The sequence below is a fragment of the Gossypium arboreum genome, chromosome 11, assembly GCF_025698485.1.
Source record: "Gossypium arboreum isolate Shixiya-1 chromosome 11, ASM2569848v2, whole genome shotgun sequence".
In the NCBI taxonomy this organism is placed as follows: domain Eukaryota; kingdom Viridiplantae; phylum Streptophyta; class Magnoliopsida; order Malvales; family Malvaceae; genus Gossypium; species Gossypium arboreum.
The window spans coordinates 57,898,875-57,918,528 of NC_069080.1; the positions used below are offsets into that span (position 1 = coordinate 57,898,875).

General features: G+C 33.7%; 1 protein-coding gene across 1 annotated transcript; it reads right to left on the minus strand.

Annotated features, from left to right (window-relative positions):
- LOC108484003 (50S ribosomal protein L29, chloroplastic) lies at nucleotides 1–3,148 on the minus strand. The gene is made up of 2 exons (XM_017787598.2): nucleotides 2,683–3,148; nucleotides 1–382 (listed from the first exon to the last, which is right to left on the minus strand). Exons 1-2 carry the CDS (start codon nucleotides 3,016–3,018, stop codon nucleotides 206–208), a joined length of 513 nt encoding a protein of 170 aa, XP_017643087.1. The 5' UTR covers nucleotides 3,019–3,148; the 3' UTR covers nucleotides 1–205.
- Nucleotides 3,149–19,654: the final 16,506 nt, after the last annotated feature.

The following is a 19,654-nucleotide window of genomic DNA, read 5'->3' on the forward strand; positions in this document are numbered from 1 at the left end:
TTAATAAAACCAGAAATGGTAAAATTGAATTTTGTCAAGTGTTTCCCCAAGAGAGAAAGAAAGTTTTGAAACATTGAAGGAATCCTAGCTTTAACTTCAACACCAAAACATTATGCACAAAATGGGTCTGAAATAGAAACTGCAACAACTTAAAAGAGCACTTCACAAAGCCATGAAAATGTGAAAGTATCAAACACTGGATCACTCAAGCAGCCGATTTCTCAGCTTCTTCTGCTGCCTCTTGCTCTCTCAACTTGATCAAAGATGGAGGTGGTTTCACAACAATGCTTTTCTTCCATTGCCGATCGAGCTTTCTTGACAATCGCTTGTTGATGCCCTCTTCGAGCTCTCTTTCCCGTTTAACAGTAAGCATGCGAGCAATCTATAAAAGGAGAATGCTTTCTTCGTTATAATAATATCATACTCAAAGCTTATATACATTGTAAAACTACCCTTAATCTTCACAAAAGAGATCAATAATGTATGACTAAAGTTCGAGTAGTGAATAATCAGACAAAATAGAACTGTTTCTGGGTGCTTTCCCAGCATGCAAACTTCGTGGGAGAAACTTTTCTGCTTTCTTTGGATATCGAAATAAAACATAGATTATCTAGCAAAAACTCAAACAATACCAATAACATGTCAAAGGAACTAAGACATCAGCCTTACATCGAAGAAAATTGAAATTTGTTTCCCAAAGCCTCGTGAATTTGATCATTAGACAGAACAAGCATAGGGTCATAACGTTAACCGTGAAATTTTTAGACGAAAGCAGTTTTAACAGATGAAGAAGTCCTATAACCACCTCGGTATCTCACAACCAAAATACACTTTTAAAATTGTAGAATAATAATAAACATGCAAACAAAGGGAGCGTGTTCAACTATGGTCAGCAGAAGCTTATCTTGTCAATATCGGATCTACAGCATGTTTATTCTTCACCGGTAAACTTCAAAAGAAACACATCCTCCTATCACCGACCAATTCTTAGCCATGCTCAAATGACTTCGGTTTTGCCTTTGTTAACTTGCAACTGCCTATAAGTTAAATCAAAACACAACCAAATGGCTACTACTACTCTACTAGTATATCAACACAGTTTAATTTCAGGTAACATGAAGCTGAGGCAAAGTCATATTCCTGTGTTATAATTTAAGAGTTTAAGGTTACCATTAAATGGTTTTATTCTACCATCATATCTGCTCTTCAAATAATGCTATAAAGATAATATGATCATTGTTAAATATATTAAGTATACCCATAAAAGACAAATGACAAAGGATCTCCGCCATTAAGTCCAAATAGTGCTCCAATTTTACCAAACAATGATCTCGGTAATTGATTGCCAAAGTACCATACCGTTCACTAGTTTCAGCTTCCACTCAATATATATATATTTTGGTGAAAACTTCCACTCAATATTTAAACATACTGTTTTTGACCCTGAAAAGTCAGAGCCCCTAGCCCCGGGCATAGAAAGAAAATGGCATAATCAAAATATCTGGCAAAGATGACAGTCCATTTGCATCTACCCAGTAGACAATGTTAGTGCACTAAGTGTCACTTCAAAAAGCAATTGATTAACTGTAATCCAAATAAAACCACAAAACCTCAGTTGGCCATTTTGTCAACCAAGTTTCCCACCATGCAGGTCCAACTAGAAATGAAAATTAAGGCCATAACCTCTGCAAACTCACTAAAACTAGGTCCTTTTATACGTTTCAATCTAAGTCCTCATTGACTTTCCTCTTACTCTCTTGACATTGAAATTCTTCCGCTTTGATGGAAAAGAAAGATGACAGAACTAGAAAACGAGCTAGAAGCAACAAATTCCTCAAGGACAGGCTACCAAAGCCACCACTTGCATGGCCTATCCTCTCCCCCCCCCCCTCCCTTTTCCAACAAGGCCCGGTTTCACAAGACTAGTAGAACACTTCCTCCATTGAGATTTCAGATAACGGTTTTATTACCCCAAGCCCTACACCCTAGTCTTCCTTCTTAATTTCATAAGAGGACCAATCCCAGTGCCATTTTACCAATTTTGTACACAATGTATGCCAAAGAAAGGCACCCAAAATTTCAGAGGAAAAACAAAAGCAAAGCAGTTGACTTCTCAACCTACTTAATAAAATATGCAAAGCTTTATAACTGGCCAAATTGAATAACAAAAAGAATGATGAATGAATAAATACATACAACACATGCACATCCGAAAAAGATAACTTGACCATGGTTATGTATTAATAACATAAAAACTTCACCATATTCCATCATTCTGTTAAGCTGCTTTGGATTACAATTAGAAACGAAAATGCACTGCTTTGACAACACTACTCCATAAAATGTTTTACCTTCAGTGAATTGTGATTATATTAGAGTTATTGGTTATCTACTAAACACAATATAGCTATCATTCTCACTTCCATCTTCCAATCAAAGTTTAGATTTTCGGCAACTTGAATCACAAGGATAATAATCCTAAAAAAAAAACATCTGTTCTCAGCCCCTATCTATAGAAACTTGTGACATTCTAGCTCAATGTGAATTGAAAAATCCCTTCATTTGATTCTCCATATCTTAAAATAAAACTAAAGTAATATCCAGATTCTGAAATCCCATTTGAAATTCAATTAAGAGAAGATTATTTAAAATAAGAAAATGTGGGGGGAAAAAAGAATATACCCTTTTGCGCATTCGCCCAAACTCGCTAGACTTGAACTCATTACGAACCGATTTCTGGAGACGAAGCATCAAAAGCTCACCTTTTAATTCAACCACTTCATCGTTGATTTCCTCAGTGGTTTTGGCTCTTATTTCCTTCATTTCTTCTTCTCTCTTAGCCATCATGACCACGGAGGACGAAGGTGACGGTTGCCAAAAGCAGGTGGCCTGAGAAGGCAACCGTTGGGGACATAAGTGCTGGATTCTAACGCCGGTGAAGGAAGTTTTGGGAATTGAGGATTTGGGTTTTGGAGGGAGAGTTAAGGTAGCTGGGGAAGCAATTGAGACGCTCAACATCTTTGCTTCTTGGAATTCAGCTTTATCTTTGTGGCTGTTTTCCTGCAGGTGCAAAGCTCGCTTCTTGCTTGAGCTTTAGTACTCGGGATGTAGATTGTAGATAAGGCCCTTTTTTATTTTATTTTATTTTATTTTATCCTTCTTGTCCGTTTAAATAAAAAATAATTCATTTTCCATTTTTAAGTTCGGTTTTTTAATCAATGGCCGCATTCCTTAAAAGGATTTCAAGCCCGAGCCCATACCTGATCAAAAGTAAATTCATTGGTAACCAGGAGCAAGGAATTTTTTTTGGGACAGAAAATAAGTTATAAATTTCTATAAAAGTTAAAATAAAAATTTATTATTATATTAGTTAATATTTTTATTTTTTAAAAATTTAAATTTAAATTTATTATTTTGAAGAAGATAAAAATAATTTTATCATTATTAATTTATATTTATACATTTTAAATAGAAAAAATCTGATTTTCCAATTTTTTTAAGAGGGTGAGTCCCTGCCTGTCCCTCTCACCACCCCTGTTGACAACCTATAAGTTGTTTTTTGAGTTTTATTTTAAGAGTCATATTTATGATTTATGTTCTTTTAAATTATTTCACCATTTATCCATTGGTTAATTAAAAAGTCAAAATTTAAGCTAAGCTTTAACGGTATTTTGAATATTAAGTACCTAGATTTAAGGCTCATAAAGTGTGAAGTATATCTTGTGAAGTTGCCGTATTTTAGTTTAGTTAGTCCAATTTGTTAGCTTTAGCTTTTATAAGAGTTGTACCATTTCTTAATTTATTTATATTGTAATAATTTAATTTTATAGTGTAATTACTCGAACAGTCTATTTGTGCTATAATAATTTGATACTTACAATTATTCGAACATGTGTTTATATTGTATTTTGATTATACTGTACTTATAGAACTTAAAAAAGTTAAGAGTTAATTACTATGTTCATATAAGTACTAATTGTCACATTTAGTTTGTTGTTTAGAGCTGTAATGAATTGATTATTTTATTAGAGTAAAATGGAATTGTAATGAAATGAAATCAACAAAATAATAGTTTGATTGGATATCAATTTTAACATATTTTGTATGCCGTTATAATTTAAATGTTGTGTGTATAATTTCATTAATATTTAAAAGAGAACTGGAGTAAGACAAAGGTTATGTGCTAACTTCTTTTTAATGAATTCTTTCATAATAAAAATCCTCATAACCAATTTCATTAATAAATTTTAAAGAAGTCACCACCAACAAGAAAAACAACTTTAGTGATATAAAAAAGAAATTGGCAACTCAACATATTGTTGGGTTAGCAGTGGAAGAAGGAAAATAAATGGAAAGCCAAATATCAATGCATTGCTTGCTTGTGACCAATATTGTCTCAAAATTTCAGAATAGAGAATAAAAAAGAATTTGTATCTACACTGCCAATCTCATAAAATTCTCAACCCAACATCTTGCTAATTGTCTGCCATGTTTTTGATTTTACCTAAAACCACGTACAAGAGATGGAATGCATGGCCTATTACATTTCATTAATTTCTTCTAAATTGGTTATGCTCGGTTGTTTTTCATTGTCTGCATAAAAGTTGGTTTAATAATATATTAGTTGATGCACATTGTTTTAGTATTAAAATAGAATAAGCAATATTCTTTTTCACACAAGTAGTCAGATCATTCTGGTTAATTCCAATCACACTAATTAAAATATGATGCAATGAGTGGTGCATGAATAATATTAAAAATATAAAATTTTAATTATTTACTATTATGGTACAGATTTAATTGGAAAACATTTAAACTTTAAAATTTTTTGGGACATACTTATCACATTCAAAATATAAAATTAAAAATATATATATAAAAAAACACTCACTTGATTATCAAAGAAAAATCCCTACCCACCTTTAGATTCTTTTATCAAAAAATCCCCACCTTTTAAATTTTTTCTCGTTAATTTTGATTTTGTTCAATGATGTATTTTTATTTGTGAAGTTTATTTATGAGTATTTTATATAATTGATAAACATTTATATTTAAAATTTATTCAAGATCATTTATTTGATATTTGTAAATATTTTTATATACATATATTGAATGTATATTTTAAAAAAATCAATAAATTCAAAACTATATATCAAAACAGATTGGTATTGTTACGTACCAATTTCAATAGAAAAACGTTGCATTCACTCGTGCAATATTAACTATCTTGAACTTAACTTCAGCTTCAGAACATAAGATAATAGAATTTAATACATCAAAAAACTTAGAAATATAATCCAATGGATGTAAATATATGCAAAATGCACATTCTCAAATTGATTACCACTTAAATCCAACTTCTTCAAATTTGACAATTATGTTTAAATCTAATTAAATTTTACTACACTTAAATTTGTTTGATTAATTACTTAAAGAAAGTAAAGGAATCTTATCTCAATCATCAATAGTTCCTTCTAAATTATTTAGTGCAAGAATTAAAGTTGTTAAAAATGAAAGGCCACCCAAATGTAACTTCTTCTTCTTTATTTTGGTTTATTTTGATTCCACTTAAATCAAAAGTTTTCAAACTACCAAGTTTCGAAAGCCATTTAGATTTGTAAATAAATATATGCATTAGCAATACATATAGACATGATATTAAAATTTTACCATTTGTGTGATTTTATCCGGACAATAGTTATTCTATAGTTTACAACATGGTTTATTAGTCACAATTAAGTTTCAAAGCGAACAGAGAAACTAAAATGGTCTACATAAATGATAAAAGACATAACAAATGAAGTTGTCCTTTTATCGAAATATATGCTAAACTCATATATTTTGGAATAATTTTTAAGTTATTTGGGTAGATAATCCTAGAATAATCAATTGAGATTTTTAGGAAGATATTTTTTTATCTTTTAATAGTTTACTAGAATAAGAGAACTACTTTCCCATTTATGTTGTGAGTTTTTTTCTATTTAAACTCAGTTCTTTACGTAATAAAAATAGAATAGTTTTATTGAATATGGTCTCTTGAAAACTTTTATGGTATTAGAGCTAAGTTAAATCTCCAATAGCACCATGGTTAAAATAACCTTCACTGGAGATAAGAGATCCAATAATTAAATTTAGGTCGAAAGCTATATCCTTGGAACCATTATCGAGAGTGCAATGACTCAAGGGGCAAAAGCGTCTCACCTCTCATTTCAGTTGACATCTCACAAGCTGAATGAAAAGAATTACCTCAAATGGCTGCAGCCTGTGAAGTTAGTAATCAGTGGGTGACACAAGCTGGGTCATTTAATTGATGAAGTCAAGCAACCGCAGGTGGGCGATCCAAGGATGAGCATGTGGAGGTAAAAAAATTCTATGATAATTGCATGACTTATTAATTCCATTGAAGCATTCATAGTTAAAACCATTTTTTTCTGCCGACTATTAAAGATGTTTAGGACGTTGTAAAAGACACCTATTCAAATTTAGAAAATGCTTCACAAACCTTTGAGTTAAAAATAAAACTCTGGAAGGCAAGGTAAGGGGAAAATGAGGTTACTCTTTATTATAACGAGGTGATGTCTCTTTAGCAAGAATTAGATTAATGTTATAATGGTGAATGAGAGTGTCCTGGAGAAAGTGTAAAAGCTATGAAAAAAGAAGAAAATGAGTGAGCTTATTTATTTTTGGCTAGTTTGAATAGAGAATTCGATGAAGTGAGATCTCATATCCTAGGGAAAAATCACTTTTAACACTCCGTGAGATTTTTTCTGAAGTTAGAAGAGAAGGGACTAGGAGAAAAGTAATGTTAAGGTCAGGATTTAAAGTTAATGATGATAATCTTGTGACTGTTAAAAATGATGACATTGAAAAAAAGGAAGAAACCTTGGTGCGACCATTGCAAAAAATATTGGCGTACTCGAGAAACGTGTTGGAAGCTCTATGAAAAATCGGCAAATTAGAGAAAGAAGAGTGGAATTGGTCGTGGTTTACAATCTGGGGATAGCAGAGCTTTCCAAACAACTAATGAGAATCATGAGTAGCAAAATTCTCTAGAAGGGTCTCCATTCACTAAGGAACAACTAGAGCATCAATACAAGCTTTTTCAATCACCATAGTTTTGGATGAATTCTTCTATTTCTAACTCATCTAATAATCTATCTTGCTCATTTGTCCAATTGGGTATTGATTCTTTAGTTTCTTTTTAGTGTCAAGCCTTGTAAAACAAGCTCGTAGATCACTGATTTTAGAGCTAGCGATCACATGACTAGTAGTCCTTTCCTTTTCTCAAATTACACACCTTGTATAGGAAAAAAAATTAAAGTTGCAAATGGGTCATTCTTGGCAATAGCCGGGAAATGGACTATCAAAATTTCACCTTCCTTGGTTTTACATGATGGTTTACATGTGCCAAATGTAACTTGTAATTTCATATCTATCTCTAACTATCTCAATCCTTAAGTTTTCGTGTAACATCCGATTCCCAATTAACCTAGAAATTGGGAATAATTGGAGGAGTAATAAAAAAAGACCACAAGTTGGCGGCCTCTGGTGAAAGAAACTGGAAAGCTAGAAACTAAATAGGACATGGTTGAAAACCAAACTTGGTTTGGTTAAAATGGAACCAGTTGGTTACTTAGTGAGAGACATAATAGTTAGTTATGGATGATCCTCATAAGGCTAGTAATAGCGCATGAATAGCTACAAATGGCTAGGAGGTGGCTCCTAGGGATAATTTTTCTTCCCATTTATGTTTCATTTTCTCTCTTCTTTGGAGCTTAAAGAAGGAATGGCCATGGAAAGTTCTGCATGGAGCAGAATTCATTAGGATTGAAATGGAAAAGTATGGAAACTAGCAACCCGGTAAGATTCTTAACCTTTCTATGTACGTAAAAGTTAAGAAATGAGGTTATGGATCTTCAGAATTACTTTAAGGGTTCTGCATGTTAGAAAATTTTAAGATTTTAAGATGAAGTGCAAGTTTAACCAGTAGGTTTTTGGGTGAAATACTTAGCTTCCAGAAGAATGGAAGCTTTGGCATTTGAGGAAGCTAAGCTGTGGAAACGATGAAGCCTCAGGTGAGTTCCAATCTCTAAGCTTGCTATTATGGTCTATGCTATTTGAGCATGCCATGTTTACATAAACATGAGATATGATGATATGTTTATGCATTGCATGATTGTGGGAAAAACCTTCATGGGATAAATAAAGTTAGGATAAGAAATGGGGAATGAACCTATTAGTTACCGCCTCAGGCAAAGCTCCGGGCCTTGTAGAGGGAACACTACAGTGTTCGAGCATCAAGGTTAGGTGTTATAAAGGAGGTAATGAGAGGAGGATTTAGGAAATGAAAATCATGGAATAGCATTTACCGCGACGGTGGTACCGGCTGGTCCTTCAAGGTGACACCATGATGATGGTATATAACGTAAAACCATAGATGAAAGATGATATGGTCTTTTGGTATGAGGTACTTAGTGTAAGACCATGAATGAAAGGTGCCATCATAGCATAGTACACAGTATAAGGTATACAGTGTAAGACCATAGATGAAAGATGCTATGGTAGCCAGGTATGATGAGTAAAACCATGGATGAAAGACTTTATGGCATCATAAGATAGTATGCCAGGATGGCGAATATCGGTGTAAGACCATGGATGAAAGAATCCATGGCATCCACAAAGATAGTTCACTGGGACAGTAAACACAGAACTTAGATAGTATATTGGGACAGTAAACATAAAATAGAGATAATTCGTCGGGACAATAAATATGAGTAAGTCCGATGAGACAATAAGCATGAGGTAAGTTTGTCGGGATACTAAACACGAGGTAAGTCTGCTGAGACGTGAGAAATGATGTGATAAGGGTATAAGACCATAGCTCGCTACGACAACCCATAGAGTTGGCAACGATTACAAGCGTGGGGTATACTGCCAGTGCAGCAAGAATGAGAACGCACGTAGGTGGAAGAAGAGTTAAGAGAAAGTGTAAGCATGCTAAGTAGGTAAAGAGGTATTCGCTAAAAGTGATGCAAGCGGTAAATGTAGCTGTGATAGTCGACAAGGCATGGGTAAGGGCCCGACAAGAATTAGAGGAAAATAGGCCGTGCGAGAGCATAGGATTAGTCAGTCCTTTGACCTAGAATATTGGAAGAAGTACCTCTATGTGCATGGAAATCGAACTGGCTAAGTCTCTCGAGTCCTTAGTATTATTAAGAAAATACATGCGGTACGTAAATGCATGTGCCTAGATTGGCAAACAAAGAGGTAAGTACCAATAGTTGAATATATGTAGAAAGTATAGTTGAGAAAATATGGTGGTAGAAATTCCAGTAAATATATGTTGAAAAGATACAAGGAAATTATAAATAAGGAAGTGTAAGTGGACAATGGTGGAAAATGGATATGTTTTTTTTTAATTAAAAGATAAATGTGAAGTTAAAAATGTGTTTTAAGTCTTTTTATTCTATGGTAGAAACACAATTTGGTGTGAAAGAAAAATATTTCGGAGTGAAAATGGTGGGGAATTTTTTAGTAACCAATTAGGTGTTTTCTTAACCAAACATGGAATAGTCCACCAAAGCTCTTGTACAAATACGCCACAATAGAATGAGATTGCAGAAAAGAAAAACCACCATATTTTGGAAATAACTAGAGCCTTGGTGTTCACTTGTCAAGTACCACGTTATCTTTAGGGAGAGGCTTTGTTAACGGCTACATATTTTATTAATAGAATACCCAGTAAGATTCTAAACTATAGAAATCATTCAGTCTTTTAAAAGATAGGTTTCCTAACTCTAAAATTGATCACAAATTTACCTCTTTGAGTTTTTGGGTGTAGTGTTTTTGTTTATCTTCACAACCAGGGTAAACTGGACCATAAAGCAAAAAAATGTGTCTTTGTTGGTTATGTTTCTAATAAAAAGGGTTACAAATGTTATGATCCGATTGATAAGAAGACGACTGTTACCATGGATACACTTTTGTTGAAACACAACCTTACTTTGATTCTAATCTTCAGGAAGGAAATTATAGCAAGGAAGATTCCATAATTGATCAAGAAAAGACTAGGGGCATGTTTGGTTCGTTGTAATGGAATAGAGCTGTAATAGAATAGAGTTGTAATAGAATAGAGCTGTAATAGAATAGAGTTGTAATAGAATAGAGCTGTAATGGAATAGAGCTATAATCAGTAATTCAAGTGTTTGGTTGAATGTAATGGAATAGAACTATAATGATATTCTTGTGTTTGGTTGAATGGAATAATGTTGTAATAGTATAAGAAAAAAAGCTAAAATGACCAGAGTACCCTTAATGATTTTTTTAAGTACATGATTATTGTTATTAAATTTTACTAATATTATTATTAAAATAATAAATAATTTAATCATGTTTTAATATAATTAAATAAAAATAAAAATATATAATTTAATAACTTTTTAATATAATTTTATTAAAATATTAATTAATAAAAATCATAACATAATCTTATGGGATCATGGTTGCCAAAATTACAAATATTGATCCAAAAGCAATAATTATTCTCATTTTTTATATATAAAAATATCAAACATTTATACACCAAACAAATCCATGTTTTAACATAATTTAAATTTTAATAACATGCTTAATATAATTATTTTATATTAAATTATATTAAAATATCTTTTATTTTATATAAAATTATATTAAAATATTTCATTTGCTACCTTTTAAAATAATACACTATTATTTGAATCCATTGCTTCTCAAGTTATGTTCAACAAATACATTTTAAAAGAAATGGTACATAGAAGGAAACCTATCCTTTTATGCTCCAATTTATAGTTAACTAAGCTTAGGAATTGACTAAGAAAATTACAGAATATATAGATAAAAATATCAGTTAAAATTCATACGCTAGAGTCAGTTCCAAGATTAATTATGTCCCAAAGCAACTTCATTATTGATTCAGTCTCATCCGAGTTGCTTGCACTAAAAAATGTAACAACAGCCAAGCAACCAAGAATCTACGCAAGACAAGAAACTTATAACAAAAGCCCATGAAGCATAATCATGAAAGAGCTATCCAAAAATTCAAATTGCGATTAATTATCTTATCACTAGTGTTACCTCTAAGGTCTTGGATTTTAGTCCTCCTTGGGAAAGTGCAGTCAGCACATCTTCATATGCTTCGTACATCTTCTCAACAGAAGTAGTAATCATTGACAACAATCCTACAAGAAGAATATGTACCAAAACCATAAGCTAAATTGTAAAGTTGACCAAATAACATCTAATAAAATTTGCACTTCATGAAGGATGAACCTACCATTAATATGTGTTGCTTGCTTCATCTCTGTAGGTGAACCCTTTTTAATGAAATGTAAGCATTGATACACTAGTGTTACAAAGCTGCAATAAGACGATTATAATTATGAGCATTACCTGGTTAAAATGTATTATCAGAAAAGAAGATCGAATTTGCCTTAGTGTTACAAAGCATTGATACACTAGTGTTACAAAGCATTGATACACTAGTGTTACAAAGCCTTGAGAATTGTTGAAAGTGCTTCCTCTCTCACCGACGCCTTGCGTTTTAAAAATAACCAAAAATAGTTTTAAATTGAGTTGTGATTAATTATCTAACCAAAGTTCAAAAGGAGTTATTATTATCATCCTTGTCTTGGTTCAACCATAAAAGCTAAGGTGAGCATAGAAATGAGGTGCTTAAGACTGCAAAAAAAGTGCAAGGTAGAGCTTAAGAATACGTCTAAGTCTAAAGCAATTGATATGTTAGCTAGGGTTCTATAAGAGTACGAGTCCTCCTAAATTCTATTCCAGCTACTATAGAAATTAAATAGTTCAATCTAATAATCTTCTATGCAATCTACTTGAGACTCTTCTATACACTTAACTAAATGCAGTGCTAGGATATGTAGAACTGCTTTTTTGAAAGTGTTAATTGAGTTTTATTAAAAGGATAAGAAAATAAATGCTTGACACAGTACTAAAATTGGATTTGAACTTGGGGAGGTTGGTATATCATACATGCAGTTATGTTTGCATCATTTTAGAATTGAACTCAGCCAACTTCATTAAAAATGTTAGCTTGTGCCAATTCAGCATGTCTGTTGCAACTTTTTATAGCATGATTAGCTTTTCTCCATGTTAGTTGAGCCCTTCAGTAATCTTACTTATGTCTACTTCTCATGTACATTCTAGAAACCAGAATGGAGACAAATTTGTTGTTAAGGCGAGAATTTCCAACTCTTCAGGGTAAATCGACAGCTGACTTTGTCAATACTGTATGAACATAGATCTCATAAGTTGATGATGACTGTTTAGACCTAATAAAAACTGGAAGACTTTGAACTTTTGTTTTTATTAAAACATGGTATTCTACTTCTGTTGGAAAGGCTACACTCTAGCATTTGGCAACCCCTTCTTTTGTCTTTTTTTTTTATACCTCATAATAATAATCTACTTAGAATTCAGATTGACTTTGCATCACTGGTTTTAGACATTGTTTACCCTATATCAAATCAACAAATTAAGCTATTACTACCATTTTCAAGGAACCAGCTTAACTAATCTCAAAGGTTCTAACAAACCCAATTTACAGAAGCTGCAAATAACAAGTATAGCTTAAATTAAGTTGTCTTATTATTTTCCAATTTGATAACTGTAAAAACATAATTTCTGCTAAAAGTAAGCAACAGACAGTATAAAAAATACAGAAAAGAGCCGGTTGTAAAGTAATCCTTTATGTTGAAAGATCAAAAATAGATAATCTAGAAATGAACAAGAATGAAGGGACGTGCTTGGGCTTGGAAACGTCTGTTACTAGTTTTAGTAAGAACGTTGAGATACTTTACTTCTTCAAGGCTCTACCATTGTTTCTTTCGATGAATTAGACTTAGATGTAAGGAACACACCCATTTAACCATAAAACAGAAATGAAAAGGAAAAAGACAAAGTTCAAGTTAAGATGATGAAAGAAGATGATGGTGAAGGAAGTAGTAACAAAAACAGGCAGAAAAAATTTGTGGGTAACAAAAAAAGGTAGACAAAAAAATAAAAGGAACAGTAGAAGGAAAAATATTTACCTGACCTTGGATGAAGGGGAGGAATGCCAGAGTCGAATGGTACGTGAAATGGCTACTAATTGAGTGTTTTTGAGGTGAGAATTTGGTAAGGGTAAGATAGGGTTCTTCAAGTAATGAATGGCTAAACGGTGAAGAGGGAAAGGAATAGATATCCCCAAAAATCTCTACTTAAGCCCGAAATGGAATACACCCGTAATAGGGTATTTCATTGAACCAAACGTCAGTTTATGTGGGCCTGCAGAATAGGTTTGTAATAGGCATGTAATGGCATAGCCATTACCTTCAACCAAACATGCTACAGGAATATACAACATAAGGATTCTAATAATGTGAAAGGTGAATTTATGATCAACACAAAAATGAACAATGTTAATGTTGTTAATAAAAAGGAGCCTAAATGTGTAGAGTCTGATAATGAGAATAGAGAATGAACAAATTAATTGTTGGTTTACTTAAGAAGAAACCGAAATCAAGAAAGTGGAATCCACCATATTCATCACTAAAAATCTGACCCGCAGGGCCTTGTCAAAAGTCCATGTAAAACTCTTAAATTGACCAATGAATTTTTTTATTTAAATATTCTAATTGTTAAAATAAAAGGTGTTAGAAATGTTTTCAAATATCCCATGTCTAAATTTGTGTCATATAAATCCTTGTCTTCAATATTCTCAGCCTTTGTTTCATGTCTCTATACTGTGGAAATACACAAAAATATGAAAGATGCTTTACATGTCACACTCAATTTATTTTTATGACCTTTAACCATAGTTTTCATTGAAATTATAGTGAATAAAGATAAAAAAATAAAAAAAATTTAAAATACGTATTGTATTTGTTTGTGGTTGGCTTAGGAATATCGGGTGAGGGGGCAATTACAAAAATCCCTTAGGACTAAATTGTAATTTAGCACAACTTTTCACCCTAAATCTGGTGATCAGTTTGAGAGAGTGATACAAGTCTTAGAAGATATGCTTTGAAGTTGTGTGATATATTATGGTACAATCTGGGATAAATATCTACCCTTAACGGAGTTCGCATACAATAATAGTTACCACTATAGTCTTGGCATGTCTCCATTCGAAGGTATGCATAGAAGAAGATGTGAGTCCCTAGTATGTTAGGTGGAATTAAGTGAAAGTAAGCTCGTTCGACCTGATTTGATTCGTGATATAGAGGAAAAGATCCAACTTATTTGCAACCATCTAAAAGCTACCCAAGATCGACAAAAGGTACATATGGATAAAAAAAGAAAGGATGTTTCATACAACGTAGGTGACAAGGTGTTTTTCAAAGTCTCACATTGGAAAAAAGATCATTTTCTTCGGGATGAAAGGCCAGCTCAGTCTGAGGTTCATTGGACTGTATGAAGCCTTAGAATATATGGGACTTGTAGCACATCGGTTAGCACTACCGCCTGATTTGTCAAGGATTCATAACGTCTTTCATGTTTCAATTTTGAAGAAGTATCGTTTTGATATGGATCATATGGTTCAAGTGGAGACCTTAGAAGTGGAATCGAACCTATCTTATGAGGAAGAGCTGGTGCAAATCCTGGTTAGTGAGGTGAATGAACTCCAGAATAAAAAGATTCTTTTTGTAAAAGTTCTTTGGTGAAATCATAAGGTCAAGGAATCTACCTGGGAAAGGGAGAGTTCCATGAGGGAGCAATATCCTCATCTTTTTGGTAAGAAAATAATTTCGGGGATGAAATTTCTTTAAGGGAGAGAGTTGTCACACCCAATTTATTTTTATGACCTTTAACCATAATTTTCATTGAACTTAGAGTGAATAAAGAGAAAAAAGATAAAAAAAATTTAAATACATATGTTATTTTTTTGTGGCCAGCTAAGGAATACAAGGGGCTAAATTATTTTACATGACATTATTATTTTATTTAATGGGGAAAAAGGAAGATGAAAAAACACTTCTTTAATTTTTCTGTCTGTTATCTCCATCTTCTTGAATGCCTGGTTCGAATGTTGTGGGAGGGGGAGAGACATTTTGTATGTTGATGAAATTAGAGGATTTTTCTATCAAGAGTAAATCTTCAAGCTCGGTAACCCTTCAAACTCCATCTACCTTTTGATTGTTAAAAAAAGAAGAAGAAGACTTCAAACCATAATGGTAGTGACTTATGGTATAGTGCTTGGTCGTGAGTTGTGTTGAAAGAATGACCTTTGTTTTTAGTTAAAAATCTCTCATTAATGCGTTCAAATTTAGTTGTTCCTTGTGAAAACTTCAATCTGTTTTATGCAAAAATGATTAACTTGTTTAGCTAGCGAGGAAGGAAGAAGTCCAAACAACAAAGTGAAGGCTATGCTGGTGTAGGTAGATTCGGCCATTGGAAAATTTACTGGTGAGTTCTTAAATATTAAAATTCCAATTCCATTTTCATTCAATTGGCTACATGATTGTTGAATTCGACTGTAAAGGTTGGTTGAAACAATACTTTTAGTTTAACCGGTTGATATTTAATTATTGTTTCTGCTGTCTTGTGACAGCCCAAAATTGACCCTAGTCGGGAAGTGGTTTCGGGACCGCTAAACTGAGTCACCGAAATGTTTGAATGTAATATTTATTGTCTAGAATATGTAATTATGAATGTGTGAAAATTTCAAGTTCCGATTTAGCCGATTGCATGTGAATTCAGTTAGTAGGACTTGTGTGACACTTTTGAAAAGTGAAAGGCTAATCTATAAGGACCTAATAGTGCATGTAGTCAAAGGGAGGACTTGCATGTCAAATTCCCCCAAGTTGTAGTGGCCGCCATGACAAGGAATCATGGGCTAAACATGTCATGAAACATGTTTTGTTGGTGCATTAGGGAGAAACAATAAACAAATAAGTATGGGTAATAAAGAAAGAAAAAAAATGTGTGTGTGTGAGTGAAACCCCCCATTGCCAGTGCATTATGGAAGAGAAAAGAAAAAATTGTTCATCCATCTTTTCATTCTCTCTTGACCAAAAATACTATAGGAAGGAAGGAATTTTGCTTCATGTTTGTTTTGGAAGAGGATTAGGAAGAGGTTGGCTATACTTGCATCAAGATTAAGGTATGTTTGAGGTTGTGCCATGAGATTCATGCATGTTTTAGTTGCTAGCTTGATGTTCTTGGTAGCCCATGGTTCAAATCTTTGCTATGTCATGGGAATGAAATTCGCCAAAGTAAATGTGGTGTTAATGCCATTGCATGCTAAATATCAAGCTTGATAATGATACATGTGATGGGGATTGAGGACTCTTAGATTTTCTTTTAGCATTTTTGAATGAGATACTAAGTTCTTTGTTTAATCATGACCAAAATTATGGTGTTGTGATGTATTCGCCATGGTACATCCATAAGTGTGATTTATGCTCATTGCATGGAAAGTAAGATTTGTGTATTGAAATTTTGTTCATGTTTAGTTACAATCAACTTGAGATTCGGCTCTAGCATATATATATGTATATATGTTTGCACACGATGTATTGGTATGACATATATGCTATTTCAAGGTGTATATTTGCTTGTGATGATGTCTCGATTATGAAGTAAATGAGAGATGTGTATTGAGCTACGATATGTAATGCGTTAGTAGTAAAATGTATGCTGTTTTGTGTGGTATTAAGTGTATAATTGGCCTCAACATGGACATGTATATTCGCCACATGAGGGGAAATTGTGTGCATGCATTCGGTTAGAGGCAAGCATATTGATGCCTATTCTTGGCTTAGAAAATTCGCTAAGAGGAATATTAACTAATGTGTTGAGTTCGATTCATGATTTCGTACATATGCGACTTTGATGCCTAATGAGTATATATATTGGCTAAGTATCTTGAATTCCTCTTCGATGCTCAAATGATAAAACCAATTTATTTGTTAAATTAAGCTCAAGAGCAAAGGGAGCTAAATCCGATAAGGGAAGGAAAAGTCGTCGAATAGCCGTCGAAATCGTTCGACCACGTCCGAGGTAAGTTCTTGAGTAATAGAGCTTAAATTCGAATTGATTAGATCATGTTTAAAGCAAATTAAAATCATGCTCTTTGTGTGTGGCTATTGAGCCGAAATTGCAAGTGTAAAAAGTGCCTTGTGTTTGAGTTTTGCTATTGAAAATGAAATACGAATGTGTCATAATTTATTGATAATTGTGCTCGGTTATTCGAATGATGTCCGGCTAAGTCCCAAGGCTTTGTGCTAAGTGACTATATCCGGACTAGGATCCAAGGCATTCGTGCGAGTTAATAAATCGGGCTAAGCCCAAGGCATTGTGCAAGTTACTAAACCCGGGTTAAGTCCCAAGGCATTCGTATGCGAGTCGCTATAACCGGGCTTCGTCCCGAAGGCATTTGAGCGAGTCGTTATATCCGGTTAAATTCCGAAGGTACGTGATTCTAGAATAAGCGATCTTGCTGTAAAATTTCAGTTAATGCGCTTGAAAAAAATTCCAGCAATGAGGTATGTTCATATGAGCTTGAATTAGTTGATTCCTTGAATAATATTCGCTCAGTCGAGTAATGAGTTTCTAGTATTTGACTAAGGTGATCCCTTATGTATGAACATAGGGGTTGGAATGTGAAATGAGTATGATATTGAGAATTTATGCATATGAAATTATCCGTTAGCTTTATGAATGCTATGCTTTTGTTGTGCTGGAATTTCTTGCTCAAACTTACTAAGCATAAATTGCTTACTCCGTTTTCTCTGTTTCTCTGTTTTATAGATTTTGCTCGTTAGCTATCGGATTCAAGATCATTGAAGTCGAAGTCATCCACACTATCAAAGCCTCCATTTTGGTATAATTTTGGTTGAACTTTGAAATGGCATGTATAGGACTACCCTTTTGTTGAAGGTCATGTACCTTTCGGTTTTGTGTAAACTTGGATAGCCATGCGAAAATGGCTTATATACGTTTTTAGTATAATACTATAATCATTTGTATGTTGATCATTATGGGGTCTGGAATTGTTTTGAAATGATTAGCCATTGGAATGGTTAATCATGATCACACTTTGTGCTATGTATGCAAAAAGGGCCAATTGAATCATGGAAATCATGAAAATCATGAAATAGGTAAAGCCTACCTTAAAGGCAGATGCTGACTGCAGCAGTGATGTGGATGTGAAAAATCACTAAAAATAGTAGGAATGGTATTAAATAGTGAATAAATTATGTAAATGAACCTTGATGAGTCTACCTTCATATGGAAGAAACGAAACAGTCATAGGAATTACATGTTAAGAGATATTAAAGTTCTTGTGAAACAGGGCCAGAACGGTTTCTGGATCCCCTGTTCCGACCTTAGAAATTTATTGTAAATTAACCAGAGATAATTAGGAGTCATGCCATATATGTATAGATTCATCTCTGAGTATAGTTTCTATAGAAACAAACGGCATCAGTATTGAAGCCCTGTACAGGGAGATATCCATTTCGTAACGCACGAAGGTCAGTGTAGTTGATCCCTGCAACAGGGGAGACTTTAACTAATAAACTGTACAAATTGGCTTGACCAAAAATTCTAGAAAAAAATCTGTAGATGGAAATATGAGTCTAGTTTCAGGGAAAAATTACAAAACAAATTTTCGAGCTCTGAAACTCAAGATATAATTTTTAAGGCGACAGTGATGCAGTAACCAGCTTGTCTAGAAATTTCTAAATGGACTGTGAAAATAGTTAAGTCTGTGTGCACCTTGTGTTCGATTCAGGTAACGGACTCGGGTACGGGGTGTTATAATTTTATTGGTATTAGAGCTACGGTTTAGTCGATTCTAGGACTACCGTAATGCGTTTGGGTCTAGCTATACATGCCATTTTTTTGTGATTATTTGATAGTGTGGATATTTCTGACGTTTGAATTTGTGTTTATTATAGTAATGGATCCCGATCCCAATCGAGCGATAGCTGATGATGTGGAGAGTGTGGCGCTGCTCCCGCACAAGGGACAGCGCCATGAACTCTCAACCTGTTGCTAGCAATCCGAATGATGAGGCTAGGCAAGCCTTTTATAGCGTGATGAATGATTGGTTCAACCAATACATTCGAACTAATACTACTGTTCCACAACCTCCATTCCCAACAAACACAGCCCCATACCTACAATGCCTCCCAGAATCGACCAAATAAGGTCGAATAAGCCCCAGTTGATAGAATCCGAAAACATGGGGCTACTGAATTTAAAGCTACGGATAGCGGCGATGCCGAGCAAGCTGAATTTTGGTTGGACAACACTATCCGCACTCGATGAGCTATCTTGTACACCCGATGAATGCCTAAAGTGTGCTATCTCCTTGCTACGTGATTACGCCTACTATTGGTGGAGTACTCGACTTCACAGCCCGAGAGCAAGTAATTGGGAGTTTTCCAAACCGAGTTTCGGAAAAAGTATATCACCGAGATTTGTTGATCAAAACGGAAGGAATTTCTTGAGCTTAAGAAAGGTTCTATGTCGATTCATCGATTACGAGCGAAGATTTGTTAGACTTAGTAGATACGCCGGGAATGTGTTTCGCTTCGAGGTCGCATGTGTAAACGCTTGAGGATGGGCTGAATGAAGACATAAAATGTTCGTTGGCAATCTTGAAATA

Bases quoted from the DNA above. Each gene is read 5' to 3' on its own strand.
- LOC108484003 (XM_017787598.2), bottom strand. From the start codon at position 3,018: ATGTTGAGCGTCTCAATTGCTTCCCCAGCTACCTTAACTCTCCCTCCA. The intron at 383-2,682 runs GTATATTCTTTT...CTCCTTTTATAG, and splicing joins TTGGGCGAATGCGCAAAAGG to ATTGCTCGCATGCTTACTGT.